The sequence below is a fragment of the Lygodium microphyllum genome, chromosome 3 (assembly GCF_053477565.2).
Source record: "Lygodium microphyllum isolate KBCC chromosome 3, Lygodium_microphyllum_v1.1.10, whole genome shotgun sequence".
NCBI classification, from domain to species: domain Eukaryota; kingdom Viridiplantae; phylum Streptophyta; class Polypodiopsida; order Schizaeales; family Lygodiaceae; genus Lygodium; species Lygodium microphyllum.
The window spans coordinates 169,880,871-169,904,166 of NC_141137.1; the positions used below are offsets into that span (position 1 = coordinate 169,880,871).

Here is a 23,296-nt window from a genome sequence, read left to right on the forward strand (position 1 = left end):
CCCTTGGTCCATGTTGTTTCTATGCGGCATATGGCACCTTCGATAGTTCCTTGCTATTGTATCCTAATCGAGTCAAAGGCTTAGCTCACCCATCCCCAACTTGAGTTTTTCAGCGTGATCAATTCAAGGCCTCTCCAATTCCATTGCCTTTTGGTGGCCTTCCTCTTGATTGTATTTTTCTATGAAGAGGGGATCTTGCTCCTTGGTTGGCTTTCTTCATCGACGAACTTCATCAGCATTGGTACTCTTCATGCCACCCTCCGATCCACATCTCCTTTGGCCTTCTGCCACACCCAAGTTCTGAGAGAGGTGTTAGCAATTAGGTGTGTCTCATGCAGTCATCTCCTGTCTATGAGCTTCAATCTAAGTCAAACGAGAACATTAGGAGCTCTGATATTGTATTTGCCTATCATTTTATGTGTTTTAGACACTTTAGATAGAGAGCACATTAGTACATTTCTTTTTGGGCACTTTTGGCCCTATTTAGGGTTTTGCACTTTTTGCCTATATACAAGAAGCATACACTCCCACTCTCATTATCCATCATTGATCCTTCATGATCAGCCAACCCTCTTCATTCTCTCATCCCCCTGCTCTACCATCTAGCACCCACACTAAAACAGAGTTGCATTTTGAGGCTGATTATTGTAGCCTTGTACTCTCACCATTGCAATCACATTGTTCCTTCTCTCTCATGCATTCTCTCTTTGCCTCCTCCACTCCGTGGTCACTTTCCTCTTTCCGTTGTGCACTCTCACAAGAACTAGGTCTCGTTAGTCTTATGAATCCAACACATGCCACATCAAATTCGACTAGATTTACTAATTCAACCTATTGAAATTGTGAGAGCGGAAAGAGGTCAAGCTCAGCTAAGAGTGGAGTAGAAAATATAGAGTGTGAGAGCATGACACTCAATGCAATCATTTGAAGTGTGTAGTGCAAGTACAAAGTACAACCCTTAAACCTTAGGGTTAAAAGAGGGTGTTCACACCCGAAGTGTATGAAACACGATAAGTGCGTAAAAGTATGCAACATAGACACATTAAATAAAAGGAATAAATCTGGGAAAAAAAACCTCTCATATGGAGAGTAAAAAGTGTCCCAATATCCTACTGAAGATCACTGACACTCCTTTGTGAGCGCAGGTGTGCGTCAAACCCAACAAACCCCCCTGGAGTGAAAAGTGATCAAGATACAAGGATCATCCACCAAAGGAGATTAAATTCAAAGCATTGCAAAATGCTTCAAATTTGTCACGAGGAAAAGCTGTGGCAAAGATGTCTGCCACATTATAGGTGGTAGGACAATAGACAAGGCTGATATCACCTGCATGTAGCCTCTCTCTAACAAAGTAATAATGGATCTCAATGTGTTTCGTGCGCGCATGCAACACTAGGTTCTGTGCCACTACAATGGCACTCTGACTGTCGGTGAATCGCAAGACCACGGAGATAATTTAGGCCAGAAAGTTAAAGTAAAGTACGATCTGATTCAGGCCTTAATTTTACTTGTTCAACACCCCAATCAACCTGGTATCTCATCATAAACAATATTACTTTCTAGATTGCTCTCTAAATTTCTCTGCAATTATGACAGTGATCATTCATGCAAGCTAAGACATCCTTCTTTTTACACACCCACCAGAAGGACTATGTGTGCATAAGACTCCTAGTACAATGGGTATTTATGATTTTGGTGCTACCACTCTTCTAATTCCTGCATATGCTATTCCACTAAAATGTTAAAGAGGAAGCTTCTTCCATAGGAAACCCATTTGACATATCGTACGGATAATTTCAAGACAAAAGATGTGGTTTTTCCAAATATCCAAATATGATTGCCTAAATTAGGAGTTTTCATATTTGGCCACATTGCAGCCCCTAAAAGTTAAAGCACGTGAGAAGCGAAAAAAGACAAGCTGGTTGCAAACATACACATGAAGGTTTTCAAAGATTGGTAAGGCCAATTACCTCGGTATCTATTTTGCAAATAGTGGATTCTAGTAAACCCTTTCTTAAACATAGAGTAATCACTAGCTCCCTACCCGTCACGCTGCTGCCCACCATCGCGCCCAGCTCTCCCCCCCTCCTCCCATCGCATTGCACCTCCTCCCCTCCTCCCGCCACCCAGCCTTCCCCCCCACCTCCCTCCTATTGCGCTGCACTCCCCCTCTCGTCAAATCCTCCTCCTCACACTCCCCCCCCCCCACGCGCCCCCACCTTCCTCACCCTAAGGCCCCATCGTCCAGCAAGCCCCCACCCGCATGTTCTTGTCGAGAGCTGGCCATCCGGGGAGTCCACCACCTCCCCCACCGCCAGAAAACAGCATCCGCCCCTCCTCGCCATCCCCCCCCCAAGTTGCTCCCTCCATTTGCAAGGACACTCCCCCCCTTTGGCAGCACAGCAGCGTGATTGGTAGGTTCTCAACAAGGACGCGCAATGAAAACCTCTAGTCAGACACCAATGCATTTTGCGAGTGCCCCCTAGTCAAACACCTTGCGCATCATCCTCTCTGAGAAACAACTCTTAGCCATCCGTACCACAGAGCTGGAGCTGAAAGAAACAATGATCTTTGGTCAAGTCGTAGGGCACTCCCCATCTAGGGCCCAACTTCGGGATTGGCTTCACTCCAGGCCACACATTGGCACAACGCAGATTGCGGAGGTGGTTCTCATGGGTCAAGGGATCTTCATGGTAGGAATCACCCTATGCTTCCACAAAGGGGGTCATCTACATGGTTCCCTGGTACAATGGCTTCACAGTGGAGGCATTCGTGCTCCATAACAAGTTCCTTAGACATCCGATCACCCCACTCTTCCCGAGACTGGTGGTAGAGTATCGCAAGTTAGTGGAGGACTTTGGACTGCTCTTCGGCACTATCCTTCCCGCCTCCTTTGCAAACGCAGTGACAACCGCAAAAGTCCCAAAGGTACGGGTGGCAGTGAAAGAGATCAAGAATATACCATAGTTTCTAGAGATTGAGGCAGACGGACACTCTTTCAGGTAGCAGGTTATTGTGACAAGGCAGCCAGGGCAGTGCCTGCATTGCCATGACTTTGGGCATCATGCAACAGATTGCACGCGCTTCAGAGCCAAGGCGGCTTTGCCGATAGGCCCATAGGTGGACGCTAACGGCTTTACACAGGTCCAGAGACAACAGAGAGGGAGACAGCGGGGGGCCGCAGTCAACCCCTCAAACACAGCCACGACAGCAAGGAGCAGGAGGGTAAGCATAGCCCCCCCTGTAGAGCACCACATGACCCTCCCCTCCTCATCCCACCTGAAAAGACCACAAGCCACCACATCCACCTCCCACAGAAGCGTCACAGGCCACCTCACCCGAGGGCCCACATCCCCCACACCCACCCACCCCCCCTCCTTCCCACAATTCCCCCCCTGACCCTAGCCCACAACCCCCCACCTCCAAAGCCACCGGCCCCCCTCACACCCGCCTTGTGCCTCCGACCACCCCACCATCCCTCGATCCTTCCCCTCCCCACCATCTCCTCCGCCGATCAATCCCCCTGATCCCCACCCAGTACAAGTGACTCCCATCCCCCCCCTCCCCACAGGAGGTAAGGAGCCCCATACGCCGACATCCTCCACTCACTAGCAGCCTCACCCCCCTCCCCCCACACAGCCACCAGCTCATCTTTCCATGCCACCCATCACACTTTCCCGAGACAAGCGTTGTTACCACAGGAGTTCTTTCACAATGGTCCGTGGTCCTACCTGAGAGTTGCAGAGCGCGGAGAGTTCCCACTACCTCTGGAGGTGGAAATCTTTGTGGTATGCAAGTTAAGGAGCAGCAAGGTCCATCTACTAGCACCACCAGATGGACCAAACTATGCTTTTTTCCTTCAGACCTCTCATACAGGAGACTCCACGATGACACAGATAGAGGAGATGAAAAGTCAGGTGGCAAACCGCATCTCCTAATGGATGGGAGGAGGAGGACTAGCACTCTTTTCCCAGCAATGGCCAGGTTGCATGATGGACATTAACTGGTGGGCTGGGGCCGAGGTCCTACATCTGAGCATTATCTTCCGAGCCCCTCCGCAATGGAGAGCTCCAATGGATGTGATTGAGTGGCCCGTGGCACAGGCGGCCCGTTTCTACCAGTGTACAAAGTCACGCCTCTCAGCTTGGCTAATAGATGCCCTGGTGGTATCACCAGGTGCATCTATCATCCCCATGGTCCAAGGGCCACCATGGGGGAATGGAATTCACCATCCACGCTTGCAGCAAAGCGTATCCGCATGCCCCATAGCTCTTCTTCTTCATCAGTAGCTTCCACACCGAGCATATGCCTGTTCGGTCAGTCATAGGTTTCCCTACGAGTTTACATCTTGCATCCTGGAATGTGAACAGCCTCCACTACAGTGGGGCACGTGATTCCACGAAGTTGATTGTTCGGCAGAAGTTACAGACTACCCTCACCGGACGGATCAACATCTTACTTTTTGAAGGAACACAAGCTCACTCCCGCCTAGGCCCATCGGGTAGGGAAGGTACTCCCAGGCAGTTCACACACTTACTGGGAGCACGCCGTTGGTACCCACAACAAGAGTGGAGACATATGCACCTCTATTGGCCCAAGCCTCACCGCCTCTGTACGGGACCACAGGAGAATTGTGGTAGGGAGGGTTCTATGGATCAGATTGAATATTGGGGACTCGTGTCTTGGAGTCCTCAAGAGCTATGCCCCTACTGAGCTTAGGGCACATAGCAAGTTCTGGGTAGAGATCGCAGCAAGACTCCCAGAGGTAGACTCTTGGATTGTAGGAGGAGACTTCAACAACTTAGAGGCCATAGAGGACCAACAAGGCAAAGGCAAAAACTACCAAGGCATGGCTGGGGAGGAGCAAGAGGCATGGGAGGTCTTCCTACTAGCAGTAGGAGCACGTGATGCTTGGAGAGACCTAGCTTTCCACAGGAGGGAGAGGTCATCGGACTTCTCTTGGGGATACAGTCGGCTAGGCGGAGTTTTGCTTGAGCGGCTGGACAGGTTTTATGTGAGGCCCTAGCCTCTGCCCTAGACACACGATCCTGCCAGATCCCTGACTTGATCTACAGGAGGGAGGAGCTAAAGAGACAAATTGAACAACTCTGGACTAGGAAGAGGGGTAGGAGGGACCGGATTGTAGAGGAGGCTGCAAAGATCCTAGCCGAGTCGAGCAGTATCTACCAAGAGGCAGCCCTACAAGCCAGGCAACAAAGCTGGGAGGAGAAGAGAGCACTCCGATAGGACCTAGCAGCCATGTAGAGACTATTACAGGAGGCACCAAGGGATCCCATTCTCCACGCACAGAAGGTGCGCGCACGAGCAGCCCTTGCAGCCTAGAGGACAAGCACTCGAAGTTTTCCTTCCACACCTGAACAACCTTTTGGGCACGGAAGGGGGGCACAATGTGCAGGGAGTTTTTCAAGGTGCATCAACCTCGCACCTCAGGAGAGCAGATATGCAGCCTTCAGGTTCAGTATGGGAGGATTCGTTCTAGCCCAAATGAGGTGATGGAGATTGTCAATGACTACTACAAACACCTTTTCCAACAAGAGAGAGCCTCAACCAGAGGACAGCAATGTATACAGCATGTCTGGGATTGCATCTCGTCCCTCGTCATGCACAAAGGAGATGGGACAATCCCTCCTAGACCCCTTCACAGAGAATGAACTAGAGGAGGCTTTCCATGCACAGGACACGCAAAAATGCCCAGGAGAGGATGGCCTTTCTAAGGCCTTCTTCACTACCTACTGGGAGGTGGTGAAGGACCCCCTACTGTTGACCTTCTAGGAGATTTTCAGCCCAGAGGAATGCCAAGGAGTCTATCAACAAGTCTTATCAATCTCCTTCCCAAAAAGGGGAAAACCGGTTGGAGCTATCCCAGTGGAGACCGATCACCCTATTGTCAATGGCCTATAAGGCACTGGCCAAGACGATTGGTAGGCGACTCCGCCATGTGCTTCTAGACATCATTCATGATACACAGACAGGCTTTATCCAAGATAGGAGCATCCTAGGCAATGTCTTCACCTTATTTGAGGAGACAAAGTGGGCCCAACACAGTCGTCAGGGATTGGCGGTACTACTCCTGGACTTCGAGAAAGCCTATGACAAGGTTGATTAGGACTTCTTAGAGGGCACCATAGTGAGGTCGGCTTCCCCCCGGCATGGATCCATGGAGTCTTTGCACTTTACAAATTGGCTACCAACAGGGTTCTCATAGGTGGCATGTGGGGGGAGGAGTTTCAGCTGGAGAGATCATTCCGACAAGGCTGCCCTCTGGCCCCGTATCTGTTCCTACTCTTTACAGAGGCGATGTCTCACTTCCTCAGGTCACATTTGAGCGGGTTACGTGGCCTCCAACTTCCGGTGAGAGAGGAGATGAAGCTGTTAGACTCAGAGTATGCAGATGATACAGCACTCTACATAGAGGACAATGAGCTGATGCTAGAGAGAGTGAGACTAGCTCTCGAGGTGTTTTGCACTGCAACGGGAGCGAAAATTAACTAGCGAAAGTCAGTTGGTTTCCGTACAAACCCGTACTCTAGCACGGAGTGGGCCGTCCACTTGGGATCCAGATGGGTGCGCAGAGGGCAACAAACCGTCTATTACCTAGGGTTCCAAGTGGGACTCAACATCACTCCTGCCCAACAATTTCTTCCAGTCCTCGATTCTATTCGGTGGAAGCTAACCTACTGGAATACTGCTCGCCTTTCCCTAGCGGTTTGAGCCCTGGTGATTAACCAGGTGCTCCTAGCAACGGCTTGGTACATCGCCTCGTGTTGGTGCTTTTCCTTGTTCTGTGTAGTTCAGCTTTGCGACTAGTGCAGAATTTTCGCTAGGCCGGGTCAAATGGCTCTAGGGACTCTCGGGCCAGGGTGGCATGGGTGACCATCATCCAGCATCAATGGTCAGAGGAAGAGCTTGGGATCATAGACCCAGAGTATCAAAGTCTAGCCCTTTTGGGCAAGCTAATAGTTCGCGGTCTCACACCAGGAGGGCAAACCTGGAAGGTCCTATTGCAGGAGGGTCTCTAGGAGTGTAGACCAAGGCTTGGAAGTGACTGGAGGCCGTCCTTGAGATGGATCTTCACGACGGCCCAAATCATGCCCCCCAAATCCTCCCTCCTCCGCAGCCTACTTCATGTGTGGGAGGGCCTCTGTAAGGCTCTAATTCAGAGCCGCCCAAGTTGCCAGGAGGAGATAGACCGCCAGTCGGTGATCTGGAACCCCCAGGTTAGAGATCGGGATGGAATATAGATTGGCAAGCACCCCACATCCAGTGGGCTGGTTGGGAGACCGGCCTTGCTCGTACCATCAGGACATAGCAAGTGTACAGGATGGTGGACCAGGAGGTGTTGCAGCAGGCATCAGGTTATCAGAGAGGAGTTGAGTTGAGGAGAAGGGATATTGACGCAGCAATACCTTAAGAGTGGCTCGATCCCCCAATACGAGAGCTAGTAGAGCCTGGTGAGGTATGGGCCATTACATTTTCACCAATAGGTATCCCCCTACAGATGGCAAGTAGAGTGGGCAGCGCCCCACATGGGACTTTCTTCACCGTGCAGGAGACCGAGCATCTGGTCCTTTATAGAGAGCAGCAAGATGAGGGGATAGTTGTCCTTCCATGGAGGAGGATTCGGGTGGTTGGCCTTCAAGGGAAGACACGGCATCTGGATCCTCGTGTATTTTGGGAGGAGTTTTGAGAGTGGCGCCTTTGGACATGGGAGAGCAGGCCACTTAATGAGCTAGAGTGGGACCCTAAAGAGTGGCTATGGCCGGCCACTGTGGTCACCAAGAAGCCACCGAGGTTCTGGAGTACACAGCCAGGACTGACAGACGCGTACTGATGCAGGAGGACATGGATTGGGCCCCTTCGCGTAGCATATACTGGGCAGAGCACAGCATCACGGATGCTTTCCAGCGGACTTTCTGGCGCCACCTATGGGACACCTAGAGGCTGAGAAGGGTATCGTATTTCTTATGGCTGTTGGCACATGGAGGCCTAGCGGTGGAGAGTTTGTTAGCCCAAATGCAGAAGGATGGAGGTTCTAAACTATGCACACAACAGTTTCTGGAAACTCCAAAGCACTACCTTTGGTCATGTGAGGCGGCGCAGCTCATGTGGAGAGGAGCATGCCGCATTCTCCGCCGTCTAGCACCCAACCTTGGATGTATCTCATGGGGAGCTTTCTGCTAGCAAGCAGTCAGCCAGGGCCGTCACCTTTTGTATGAGGCTAGGATGCAAGACACGATCTTCATCATTGAGGCCAAGTCATGCGCAGTGGTCGGCTTGGAGGCTCTACCCATCCGCCAAATACTGGAGCCCACAACAGACCACTTTGAGATATGGGAGATTGTAGGGAGTCTTACTGGATGGCACATCTGAAAGGCGCGGTGTCAAAAGGTCTTTGGCAGGGAGAGACTTTCACTACAGGCAACTTAGGCAGAGCTCTGGACCTCCATCATCCACTCCCTCCACGGCCGATGGGATCAGGTGCAGGGCGAGTCTCGAGTTCGTCGAGAGCTCCGTCTTCACTTCATGTGCACTTGGGGAGGACAGGACCTGTTCTTCATGATGCACGCAGGCAGTCCCAGATGGCGATACCCCCCCCCCCCAAATGGCTTCTTGCCCCCATCCCCCCCAAACCACCTTGAGAGACTTGTACACATGATGTATTTATGACCTTGCACCAGCTCCAGCTAGTCTGTCGAGCATGAGCATTCCGTTGTAATTAGTCTTTTTGAGTAATATAATCAGCCACATTTTACTTGCAAAAAAAGTAAACCCTTTCTTCATAAGGCTATCATTACACCCTTGATGGCTCTACCACTTCAGTATCTATGCTGGCATTGATCGCAAAAAACTGACAGCTCTTGCTGTAACAAGCACATATACCTGTACGACTTTCAATGTATAGTACAGACTTACAACCTATAGGCTCCTTGTCCTAGCTATTTTGCAGGTAGCGAATTCTAGTAACCCTTAATAAGGCTATCATTACACCTCAATAGCTCTACTTCTCCACTTCCTATGCTGGCATTGATCACAAAAAAACTGACTCTTGCTCTAACAAGCACCTATATCTGTGAAACTTTAATGCATAGTATTCTCTTACACTCTATAGGCTCCTTCTGCAACCAGAATGAAATATCAGTCCTCCTTTTATTGAAAGCAGTCTCTTCTTTCCCTGTTGAAGGTATCAATGATTTTACATTATGCAATAGCAGTAGAAAGAATATTACACACTCTAACAGCTTTTACAATTGTCACACCATACACACTTTGGGTTGTCTTAAGTGTCAACAAAACAAGACAATCATCAATCATAACACTCTCACCATGTGAATGCCTGTACCATATCTATCAGCTAGTTGTTTGGTTCTTAACATTAAGTCATCTGTTGAATTGAGAATCTGTCTCAAGCCCAACCAAATATGTATGCGTCCACTTGCTTTACCATGAAACTCCTTGAATAACTCTTCTTGAGCCTGCACTACAAAGAATATATATTATTATAGACACAGCTTGTGCTGCATAAAGATAAACGATTGCATGATATGTCACATCAATCATGCTTAAACTAGCAGCTACTTGTGGACAGTGTTACATGCAAAGCTGAATCGTGTTTATGTTAATATACATGTAGTTCTGTTTATCTGCTGGTGCACCAATCTAGATAAACACAATACAAGCTATTTAGATTGGTGCACCAGCAGATAAACAGAACTACATGTATATTAAGACACAGCATGTGCTGTATAAAGATATAAACAATTGCACAATATGTCACATCAATTATGCTTAAACCATCAGCTATTTGAGAGTATCACGTGCAAAGCTGAATCCTTGAAACACATAAACATAAACACAATACAAGCTATCTAGATTGGTGCAGCAGCAGATAAACAGCATTACTTGCAGGAAAGCCAGATAAAGTACAGCATGCATGTGCTCATCTCAAGCAAAAAAACTCATAAAATTCCCAAACTACTTGGAAATTTGAGGATGGCTGCTTCCTATGAATTTCACCCACATACTACCGGAGATTGGTCCTAGTATCATGAAATTAATTTCAGAGCAGCATGCTTTCTGAACAATACCTATCTGGCAGTCGTCTTTCTGAGAGAAGAATGACTGGTCCCAGTATTAGGAGAATAGCCTTAGAGCAGCATGCTTCCTCAACATTACCAATCTGTAATTTCACTAACCATAATAAAATGACTGCCATAACCGTGACTCTAACCAGTCAAAATCTGAAAAGCTGAAATCAAGAGGATAAGTTTCCCAAAGTCCTCAAAGATCCAAGATAGCCATAAATGACGGACTATTACCAAGCATAATATGTTAGGATTCTCAAATTCGTCATCAGTAATCCACTGAAAATGTAATCAATGGGCAGTCACTATTATTGTTCCTTACATTTCTCTAAGTCCTCCATAATGTAATGAAACCACAAAGAACAGACAGTCACTAATATGCTCCCTAAGGCTCAAGATTGAACATATTATTGATTGGATCAATGTTCTAGAAAATAAAGCATAGTACCGAAAAGACTCAAAGTTCCCATTGCAAGAGCTTGACAGTGTGTTTTTCTTCATTAATTCTTTCCATTCTTTTCTATAATCCTGTCAAGTGTGATTCTTCCTTGCCTTTTCATTAATTCTTTCCATTCTTTTCTAAAATCCTGTCAAGTGTGATTCTTCCTTGTCTTTTCAGTCTTTAAAATGTGAAATCAAGCAAGGCTTTGACAGGGCAAGACAGTTGAGCAGCCATTTATCCAGCTTTGCCAGGGGCTGCACTGCCTGATTTTGCCACATCAGCATTTTCACCAGCCAGTTTGGCTGGTCAGCCATATTTAGCAGGCCAACTGCTATTTTCTCTGCCATATTTGGCATGTCGGACAGTTTAGCTGACCTGCCGCTATTTATAGCAGCTACACTTGGTGGGCAAGTCATCTTGTCTTTTCTTTGCAGGTTGCACACTCCAACATTCATCTCTGTCTCTGTCTCCAATGCTGTCATCATCTTCACCCTGATCCGGTGCCCTCACTAATGCTTTGGGCTGAGTGCAAGGACTGATCAGTCTGCCCATTGTATTCAGCATTCATTTCAGATTCAGTGCAGATTTCTCCTCTCTTCCTATTTCCTCTCTGTGTTCATATTTCTCTTCCGTTGTGCACTCACAAAAGTGAATGAATGAATGCTGCAAATGAAGCAAAGAGTGTACAAGATGCTCAAGGGGAGAGATATCCAACATCCAATGGCTCTCTTGGAAGCATGCAAAGGGAGGTGTCAACGTGTGTCGTCCATCGGAGATAAATTCCGAGTGCTGTAAGCACCAATCAGAAGAAAAGGCTAATGAAGAAAAGTGATGAAAACACAAAAATGACCTGTTTAGATGATAATGGCATCAACAAGCTAGGGCGAAATCCTTTGGGGATAAAGGTGGTGCCTGTGCCTAGCCAACCACATTTACTCACTGTACATTGTACCTGCACACCTGTACACATCAATGGTGGGCACCCATCACTGTCACTTCATTCTTTATTCTTTCAATGACTATTGAATAAGTGAAGGCCGGTCACACATTGTAACTATTAGAGTTCCCATATAGAGTCTCTTTTTTTTTCGTAAAAGGTAATTGTATTAATTACGAAAAAAGGTACAAGTTTACATGATTACAAGATACACGATGGCTCTAAGCCATTGTGTGTAAAGTCTCAGTACTAAACAACGAAAGAGTTACAAAAGTCATGGCAAAGACACAGAGGAAATTGCCATATGCCAGGGAAGTAAGTCCTCCCGAGGGAGTAAGTCGGAGTGAGATCTATCTGCCAATGCAAGAGACCTTTAAGCCTCGCAACATGTCCCGGAACATTAGAGGCCGAATCAAAAAGAAAGGCATTCCGAGTGGTCCAATTGTACCAGCATCCCCAGTATCTAAGAAAGTGAAACAAGATCTTCATATGTAACTGTGCCGGTGTGGGGTATTTTGGCCGTACAAAAACCCAATCAAAAGGGCTCAGCGAGAAACCAACCACAGCTCGCCAAACCACTAACAAGAGTGACCAGATATTCTTAGCGAGAGGGCAAGAAATAATCAATGACGGGCCGATTCCACAGTAGTGGTGCAAAAGAAACAATTGCCGTTAGAGATTCGACGCTTGGAAAAGGCTGAAGCAAGAGGAAGACCACCAATCATCACCCTCCAAAGAAAGACCTTGCATTTGAAAGGCGTCTTGTTCAACCAGCCCTCCATCACAGTTGCCTTCCATCATGACTGAGATTTCCACAATCCCCATATAGTATTAGCTTTAGTAACCAGCCATTGATGATCTTTAATCAGAAGATGATACACCTGGTTAGCCGAGACCTTTTCCAAATTCAACCGACCTGCAAGGTCCTAGTCCTGCCAAGGACAATCCAAAGCAAGGGCAGGAAAGGGTTGCCTGCTCTGGAGCACTAACAAAAGTTGTTCCCATAAATCACGGTATCCACGAGGGATTCTGAAAAGCCTTCTGGCTGTACGAAACGATATCAAGACATTACAACTGGCAAGGGTGGCATCTGCAGCTGAAGTCAAGCCCAAACGTGCCATTCGGTTAAATCTTGGTCTGAGCTCATGTTTGCCTCTCTCTCTCTCTCTCTCTCTCTCCCTCTCTCTCTCTCTCTCTATACCATAGCTCTTGCTTCTGCTTGTGTGCTTCCACTCAAGCTCTACCTTTCAATTGGTATCAGAGCTTGGACTCTAGGAGCTTCACCAAGCATTGCTTCAATGCGTGACAAAGTTTCATTCATTGTTTCTATGGCAGCCACTGCCTCAGCCCTTCAAGGTATGCTTTGAGCTTCACCCTTCCAGCTTGCTTTCAGCCTCTTAACGCCTACCTCAGGGGCTTCCCAAGGTTCATGTTGGAGCTCTCCAAGTGCCTTATTCAAGGCATAGGCATCAGCATTGAGGGCAGCAGCAAACACACTGTTTGCGCAGCCGCCTTCTCTGATCAGCAGCCACCATCAAACACTCCCTGCTCCTCTCCAGCACTCGAGAAACACTTTGGATTGCTTCCCAGCATTGGCGCTTGCACTTAAGCATCATTTTGGAGTTCTTCAATCTCTGTTATTGCTGTTATATACAGCAGACCTGCTGTATACAGGTCTGGGACAGTTTTATTGGAGTGTTGGGAGCTCATTTATGCTTATACTAATGCCCATATGCTCATGTATTGATATTGGATCATTTGTGGATGTCTTGAGGTGCTTTTGGGATACATTTGAGCTTGCATTAGCTCAGTTTGGACAGGGTATTCACCGATGTACACTATTTGGGCAGCAAACAGTTAACTGGAAAAGCTCTATGTGTTGAAGCTTATATACTTCTCAAGTATGTCATATGCTTATGTGGATGCTTGCCACTAATGTATGTACTCGGACATATCTATGGTGATATTTGAGACTTAGCTTGAACTACATTGAATGTATTTGGGCACTTGCTACTTGCTTCCGTGCTTATTCACTTATGTGTATTGAAGCTTGATTAGACACTTATACTCCCAAATGTATTTGTGATGCACTTGGTCTTTCCAGATGCTTTGATGTATATGTTTTGAACTTTGCTTGGTCACTTTGCATTCCAGATTCGCTTCCAATGGGAGACACTTATACTTACTTGGTAGAGCTTGATTAAGAGTCAGTGGGACTCTTGGTTCATGTATACGCTCTTTTGTATGCTATTGGACACAGTTACCTCCACTTGTGGGCTGATTTGATTTCGTATGCTTTGGACACCATCACTTACCTCTATCAGCAATTTGTCAGTGATGTATACATGCATATTGGTTATGTACTGCATGTCATTGCTCTTTACTCGACCAATTGTGCATTTGGCAAATCTCTACAGTTGATCTTGAGATCTTCTATATGCATGATGTACATGCTTATGGGATGTTTGGTTTACTAACACTTTTGAGTTCATGACAGCCTGTGGTACCAGTGATATATACTCAATCACCACTAGTTGCATCCTCTGTATCTCAATTACTACCTTGATACATAGAAACATGAAACAGGGAACAAGAATAGGGACATGGACGGGGACACCAAAACCCAAGGAACAGAAATGGCATTTTAAAAATTAAAATTCATGAAAAGAAATTAATATTTCACTCATAATCCATGTGGAGTATTAAAGCCAAGGTATATAATCCACAAGGACAAATCATTTTAACTTTAAAGATATCATGCGTCATTCTAAAACTAGTTATTAGAAATTGAATTACAACTTACAAGGCTCAAGAGTCAAGTTAGTCAATTATAAAACCCATAATACATATGCCATAAAATGAACAATAAACTAAAATTTAAAGTCTATGCTGCAAGAACATGCCCATTGCCAAAAAAGACTACAAATATGAAGTCTAATCTCTAGACTGAAGCAAAATGCGGTATGCCAAAATAGCCCGAAGGGCAACTACAAGACTATAAGTACAAATATGATGTTAGCATGGCACAATGGCCCAAATGTCACACTGTCATCAATGATCATATACATGCATCATGACACTCATGATAAGCAAACTAAATCAAAGATCATCATGATCTGAGGTTGCTCTAGCTGCTCGAAGTGCCAACCTCATCATCATGTGTACCATGAACTATTGCATCTCCCTCAACATCAGTATGTGTCTTCTCTTCTTGTTGCATCTCCTACTTTGTGAATGGATCGGGCTTTGCTATCATACTATTACATAACATCCTAAAATTAGCACTAACAAATACCGGATCGTTTGTCCTCTTCACACCAAGATAGTTTCTCTTCTTTGAAGCAATGTGAACATATGTAATCCACAATTGCTCCAAACAAGAGGAGCTACCTGACTGACTCAAAATATGGATAGCTAGCTATTGTAACTCCAGATCATCCAAACCATAGTGCTCCCACCACAAAGCTGCCCCAATCTTGCAACAATCCTCCTATGCATCTTCACAAACAAAAGAACCCCGAAAGATCCTATAGCATGAAAGCTTGTCTCTAATCTTTTGTCTAGTACCATGATTAGACACTAGATGAGACAATATAAGTCTCCATACATCCATAACCTTAGTGTCATTCTCTTGACCCTTGCCCTTGAACTCAAGATTCACAACAAATGCAACTATGTGCATGGATGAGCTATAGGAGTTCCACCTCGTCACAACTAAATGGTGTATCCCCTCATATGCCTCATCATCTGGTGCCAACTCTTGCAACTTTTCATTCAGTCTATCCATAGCCTCATATATCTTGCCGATACATCTACCTACTTGATATCGTCCCAAAAAGCTGAGTTATTTGCTTTCTTCAAGCATAAGATACTTATAGGAGTATTTGCCAATGTTGATGAGATGAACTCATCACTAAGAAATAACTACCTCAAGGCACCATTCCATTCTCTTGCATCAATAAGTTAAAGGTAAACCTAGTATCAAAGTATTTTAAAAGCATCTTCTTCAAACGCAAAGAGAATTGATGGTGAAGAAACTAGTGATTCAAAACAAAGCTAACCATTTGAGCTCCTTGCTCTATGATAGGTGCAATCCATAACGGATTATCAATATCCTTTAGTAGGTTATTCAAGCAATGAGCTATACAATATGAAACTATGATATGCAGGTAATATCCCTGGATGATAGCACCCGCTGCCCAATTTACAAGCTCTCCATCTACAACAAATCCCACAACATGCTCTGGACCAATAAGCTCAATACCTATAAACCACTTTGCTACAAGTACATCTGATGACTTTCCTATATCCTAATGCATCATGTGAAGATATGAAATGCATCTCCCCATGAGAATAAGCAACCATGATATGAATGGATCGCCTGTGTATCACTCCAACCATCAACAATCAATAAAACTCGATTTTTAGCCCACAAGCTCTTTCTAGTCACTGTTGCTTGCTCAACAAGGTGTTTCTCCTTATTGAGCAAAGTGGTGCGTAAGATCTCTGATGATGGAGGTACATTGGAAGGGCAATAATTGCCAATCTTCTTGTACATCAATTAACAATACTCTAATCTAGTTGCACGAAACTAAATGCGGTCATGATAGAAAAAACGTGCCACTAATGTATCCACCTCTTCCTTATTAGAATCCCAACTAGCATCAAAAGTGTCCTCTGTCTACGTGCAACATGTGGCATTGCTAATGGCATAGCCAATGCAATGCCTGCAGTAGGTGTAGAGATAGCACTTTCATACTCTGATCTTGCTCTAGATATATATGATGGGAGTGGTGTGACAAAAGTTGCAAGGTTAACTACAACATGTCATGGTCTAGACACAAGATAAGCATCTTGACTTGCTACACAATCACAAAGCTCCCTTTGCTTCTCCAAGGTCACATTAAGACAAAACTGCACCTCTGAATTTGGCTCATGTAGGAGATGAGCTTAAACCTAATTATACATAAGACAAAACAAGCGGCAATTGGTACTCCATATTCATATATCTAAGTAACTTTGAAAAATTAAAATCATTAAATTTTTGAAATAGAAATGCTTGGTTCAACAAATGACCTTGTTTACTCCATTAGTTCATTTGTAGGGGCAAAGCTTGCAAGCCCATGGTCAAGATCCTTCACCGCTCAATAGGCGATCAACATTTACTTCTTTCCACCATGACCAATCATCAGACCTCCTTCCTTAACCATTGGCACAACGAGTGAGGCGGGAAGATGAAGCCATTTCAAGCTGAAAACTGAAATAAAAATGGCTGAAGAAAGGCCTAAAGGGCTAGCCGTTGCAAAGAGACTCAAGAGAAGGGAGAAGAGAGAGGGAGAACTTAGAAGAGCGAAGGGAAAAGGAAGAAGAGAAGAGAAGTGGAAAAAGAGGGAAGTTAAAAGTTGAAGAAGAAGAAAGAGAGAAGAGGAGGTGATGGTGCTACAAACGGAAGCAGACGGGATGAGAGCAACAAATGAGAGTGACGACTCACAGGAGCTGATGGCAGTTGATGAGACTTGCAGGATGGGAGTTGACAGAATCTGCAGAGAGAGCAAGACCATGCAGAAGGGGTCAAACACCAAGCACGAAATCAGCAGGAGGCAAGAGCGGGAGCTGACCAAGCTTCAAGGTAAGTGGACTGCCACATGGTGTTCCCTGTCTACACAACAATGAATGTTCCCTAGTGCGTTTCCTATCAGGAACAGGACGAAAAATGTTTCGTCGAACCGGGATCCAATTTGCGACGAATTTGCAACGAGGACAGTGTTTCAACGTGTTGGGGGGCCATTCTGGCCAATTCCTATTTCTATACCTAGATATCCCTAGCAATGGGAGCTTGCTTTCTTGGCTATTTGCCCATAGTTGGATTGACATATATTGTTGTCTTTATTTCAGCGTTGCTGTCATTATAGTTTTCAATATTCTTTTGGAGAGCTAACTATTTTGGCACTCTTTTGATTGTAGTTGGTAGACAGCTATTGTCAGAGTAAAGCAATGAGGAAGCGAATGACCAAGACCAAGAATGAACAAAGAGAGAAGAGAGAGACAAAGAGAGTGAAACGCAAAAAATCTGTAGTGAAGAATGTTGTATAAGGATGCAAAAATATGCACGGGTGCAAAGAGAATGTCTGCATATGCCTCCACCTCGAAGATCTCAAATCTCTGTTAGCCCAGAGGGCAATCTCCGTGGTTTTCAACCTGAAAATAGGGAGCACAACTGAGGAATACTGCAAAAACCGAGGTCAATAAATAGGCCAGCAAGAAAATGCCAAAAATACCAGGTCGGTTGCATTAAATGCAACCGACTGTTCAACAAACTAGCCAACCAGTTGTTTGACTTGCAAGCTACTGTCACCTAACACGTGGCAACTACCACGTGGCACTCCTGCACCAATCACTGCCTGGGAAACCTGCATCTGAAGCTACCTAACTGTGAAAGAAGAGTTATCGCCATGTCTTCAAAAGTAATCACATTCCCTATGTTTTGTACCTGCATCTGAAGCTACCTTAGCTTGTTAATATGCTCCCGCATGGAAGATGACTTGTGGATACTCACGGTCCTCATCTGCACTTCCAAAGAAACTTGCTTCATGACGGTCATATGATTGTACATCTAATCAAGCTCCAACAATATCTCTTGAACAACCGTCAAATGTTCAAATGAGAGATAACAATTGTAGTACATGAGAGGAATAGAAAGGAGTAGATGCAAGCAGTGAGTTTATCCCAAAGTGCCTGAGCCTTGGCCAACTCCACCTTATCACTGGAAGAGAGTCTAGACTCATGTTGCAAAGAAGGACGATGAATAGCCTCTGTAACAAGCTCCGCTTAAATCATAGGACTCCAAAATGGCAAGCATCATGACCAGTCAGATACAGTAATTCATGCAATCAAGCTTTTGATCTAATGGAAGAGTTGGTAAGACAGCGGGCATCTTCCGGTCTATAATCACCTGAAACTCTGTCTCGGCCTTAAAAGACATCTTCACCTACAATGCATGCACAAAACACAAAAAGCAACCCCCCTCTGATTGTGAGAATACAGCCTGGTAGAGCTTTGGACCGCTCGTCCCGCTCCTTTTTCACCTATCGGAGGCAATGAAAATGTTAAATCTGCACTTGAAGACCCAATATGCAGCATTCTTCCTTCTCTAACAGCAAAAACCAACAACGGCTTCAGTAAATCTTCTCCTTTCTCGCACGCCCACGCTCGTCTCAGTCTTGTTCTAATGTGTAGTCCTCCTACACACCCTAGAACTCTAAAAGCGTAACCTTGTGTCGCGCTAAAATCTCCTCTTTAGATGGGTCCACCCTAATCCTTCAATGCTCTGATGCCATGTCAAAGTGAAGCAATGAGCACGTGAATGGCCAAGACAAAGAGTGAACAGAGAGAGGAGAGAGAGAGAGAGAGAGAGAGAGAGAGAGAGAGAGTGTGTGTGTGTGTGTGTGTGTGTGTGAAATGTAGAAAATCTACAGTGAAGAATGCTATATAAGGATGCAGAAATATACACAGGTGTAGAGAGAAATTTGTGTATGTCTCCATCTCGAAGATCTCACTTTCCATCAGCCCTAAGGGTAGTCTCCACGCTCTGTAGCCTAAAAACTGGGAGCACAACTAAGGAAGATTGCAAAAACCGAGGCCAAAAAATAGGCCAGTGAGAAAATATCGGTCAGCTGCACTAAATGCACCCAACTAGTCAGCAAACTAGCCGACCAGTTGTCTGACCTACAAGCTTCTATCACCTAACATGTGGCAGTTGCCATGTGGCATCTCTACACCAATTGCTGCTTTTGGGAAACCTGTTATACCTGCTACCTATCCGGGGAATGTCCTACTCTAACACCTACACCCTCATTTGTTCTTGCTCTTTTGCCCGCACTTTTGGATCAGTTTTGGGCCTGTTTTGCTGAATTTACAACAGCTCGTACTCTTGTCATTTGCAATCATTATGGCAAATTCATCATCCAATAATGTTATTTTCAATATTGAAAAGCTTGATGGCAACAACTTCCAATATCGGAAGTGTAACCAGCCTTCCTTCCGTGGATGGGTGGTAAATCCGTGATTACAACTTAATTACAGCAGAAAACAATTAATGCAAATCTCAAAATACAAATTTACCTAATGATCTTGGACAATACACACCTGATTGGCCCCAAAATTAGCACCCCTTTCGGTATTTCTTTAGCTTTATTGAAGAAGAAGTTGATTTACAATGGGATTCTCCCAATCCCCTTCGTAATCCAGACTCCCTTGCTGTCCAAAGTGACCAGCAAGTCTTCAATCTATTTTGCCCCTTGATTCAGGCACTTAATTGGCCTTCACCCACTTCATAAACGATGGAAATGCCCCAAATTCAATGGCTGGCTAGTCCTCCACTTGAATTTAGCTGAAATTCACCTTCAGTCTTGTTGAATCCAAGTCTTGGAGCTTCCAATTTCTGGCACGCTTCCCAAGGCTGGTGCTAGTTTCTGCAATAAATTAGGGTTTACAACAGAGAAATTTGCAATTTCTCAGTCTCCAAGGGTCCAAATGCTGAGATCTTTGGAGCAAGGCTGTGAAATGACTGGGAGATGAGAGAGAAAGCTGTAGAGAGAAAAAATTCAGAGTTTTGTCGCGAAGAATGACTGAAAATCAGTCACATGCAATTGTTGCCCTGCCACAACAGCTCGTAGATGCAAAGAACTGAAGAAAATCAGTCATTTACTGTTGCTACCTTGTCTCAACAGCCTGTAGATGCTGTCACCTGCTCTTCATTGGTCTTCTCATGCCCCTGGCTGCCTCAGAAGGTCCTCCAATGGCTGCAAATCAGACCAACAGCATCTCCTTTCTCTCTCTTGCAAGCTGTATACACTTAAAATGCCTCTCTCCAGCCTCTAAAGACGTTTTTCAGTCTTGCATGGACATTTTTAACAAGTGGCAACCTTTCCAAATGGTTTTTCCAGTATTATCTATAGTTAAATATTAATTTTCAGTCTTTAAATACTAAAAATTAATCTAATAATTATTTCGATGTCTTGAAAAATAATCTGACTCACCAAAAATTTAATTGGCTAGGCATCTTCCATTCCCGAGTATCTTTGCATCATCTTTGACCATCAGATTGGTGTTAGGTACCATTAAACACCACATCTCTAGTGTCACCAACTAACACTTATGGCCAAATGAATGACCTAGGCCAATAACTGGCACCAGATACTACCAAGTACCTGTGCGGCATAACTTATAGCAACTTTTACCTTTGACATCCCATAATTTCTTGGGTCTCAAGCTCATAAATTTACTTTAACCCCAATTATACCTCACATATGCAACATTTACTTAACCATATGATTAAAAATTAATCCACATGTTAAGTGAGGTTTCAAAAATACGTGTCCTCATGACAACCCTCCCCCTTGAAATCCTTGCAATCGTCCTCGATTGCACTGCCAAACACATCAAGAGCAAAGTACTACACTGGAATTTTCTATACGGCATCATAGTCAACACAACACTACGCATTGTTGTTCAACCATTCCATATGCCCAACATATGCTGAAAATTACGAGCCAACATAATAGAAGACTCATAAAGAATCTCAAAAACATTGCCAAATTATCATGTGACATGTCCATTTTTCATGAGCTCAACTCATCTGGCAAAACCAAACCATAGCATAGCATAACCAAGTATAAACCATGGCTAAAACATCAATGGCATCATAACATATACTATTGTCCATGGAACTAGATATAAACCATTGAAAACTGAGCATAATCTGATCATAAATTAATCACTTGTTGATCTGAGAATTGATCACAAATTGCTGCAAATGTGACTCCAAACATTAAATTGGCTAGGCATCTTCCATTCCCAAGTGTCTCTGCGCCATCTTTGGCCATCAGATTGGCATTAGATACCATTAAACGCCACATCTCTAGTGTCGCCAACTGACACTTATGGCCAAATGAATGACCTAGGCCAACAACTAGCACCAGATACCACCAAGTACCTGTGCGGCATAACTTATAGCAACTTTTTCCTTTGATATCCCGTGATTTCCTCGGATCCGGGACTCATAAATTTACTCTAACCCCAATTACACCTCACATGTGCACCATTTAGTTAACCATGTAATTAAAAATTAATCCACATGTTAAGTGAGGTTTCAAAAATACATGTCCTCATGATAGAAAGGCACAGATATGGCAAGTCTTGGTGCAAAAAAGGTAGGTCAAACCATTAAAGTTAGAGGGCATCAAGCCTAAGCTTTATGATGTAGAGGATTGGGCAAAACGTGATGAGCTATACAAGTCCACTATTATCTTGTCAATGTCAAAGCAAGTGTATCTAATGTCATTGACACTAAGGGTGGTGCTTATGCATTATTGAAAAAGATTTATAATCTTTATAACAAGCAAAGTCCTACATCTCAATTGTATTGGTTGAAAAAGCTTGTGGACCTTTGCATGAAGGAGGGTATGGCTACATCTACTCATTTAAATGAGTTTCATTCCATTTTCAGCCAACTTGTATCGCAAAGCATTCAGTTTGAAGATAATATATCGTCTTTATTCTTGCTTTCATGGGACACCTTTTGTACTGCTATAAGTGCTCATCCCCCCAAGGGTGGCTTTAAATATAATGATGTCAAGACTGCTCTACAGATAGAAGAGATAAACAAGAACATTGATGCAACCTCCACTTCTCATGCATTGACTGTTAGAGCCAAAAATGGTGGTAATGGCAATAATAACCATGGTAGAAACTCCTAACCTAGCAAGGGTAAGTCTTAATCTCATGGGTAATATCGTAGTAAGTCCCGCGAATGTAAGTTCTCTTTAACATATCACTATTTTAGGCGGTAGGGTCATATCAGGCCGCAATGCCATAAAATGCGCAATGAGAAAGGCAAAGAAAAACTGCAATATATGTAAAGTCTAATGATCGTAGCATTGTCCCTAGTAAGTCCAGCATGACAATTGAAGAGAGAAATGTAGTGTAGCTTGAGACTAATGATGACTATATCTGAGCTGCTTTGTCTCTTGATACTACTCACTTGACCGATGCTTCATCTACTTACTCTCAATGTTGGTTGCTTGATTTGGGGGCTTCTTTTCATGTTACCCTAGATCGGAATTGATTTTATACCTATCACAGTATTACAAGTTCTACGAGACTCGGAAATGACACTGCATTGGATATCACTGGCATTGGGGATGTTAGACTGCAACAACTTCAAGTAGCTCTTTTGTTTTTCATAATGTTACATCATGTACCAACTTTGACCAAAAGCTTACTCTCTGTTGGACATTTGGATGATGCATGATATCATGTCTCTTTTGGTGATTCTACATGAAAAATTACCTATAGTCGCCTTGTTTTTGCTGGAGGTGCCAAGGTTGGTGACCTCTATCCTTTGTTTGTCTCTAGGTTTATTGACCATGTATTGGCTATGACCGATTTACAACCTGCATCTTTATGGCATCATCATCTTGGGCACGTCTTTGAAAGGAATAAAAGTACTTACTCGCTTGCAATATCTTCCACCTCTTGATTACTCACATTTTGATTCATGTAATCATTGTCTTTATAGCAAGCAGATACCTAACGATAATAAAAAGTCTAGCTCTATGCGCATGGGTAAGCCTCTAGCTCTTCTGCATTCCAATATATGCATTCCCATGCCCTGTCAATCATTACATGGCGTGAAGTACTTTGTGATATTTATCGATAATTATTTGCGCCAACCCAATCCAAATCACTCCAACCTGCAAGAACAAGATCGAAATTACCTGTACCTGCTCAATAGGAAATCCCTAGGTCGGGGGT

The 23,296-nt window shown here is 44.5% G+C and overlaps 1 protein-coding gene across 2 annotated transcripts in view; it reads right to left on the reverse strand.

Moving 5' to 3' along the window:
* Positions 1-23,296, reverse strand: part of LOC148039163 (uncharacterized) — a 96,102-nt gene that overhangs the window by 53,605 nt on the left and 19,201 nt on the right. For both annotated transcript variants that reach the window (XM_087675051.1, XM_087675052.1), the window contains one exon: positions 9,345-9,494. In XM_087675051.1, coding sequence (XP_087531177.1) covers positions 9,345-9,494 — 150 coding nt within the window. The remainder of the gene's footprint in view (positions 1-9,344; positions 9,495-23,296) is intronic.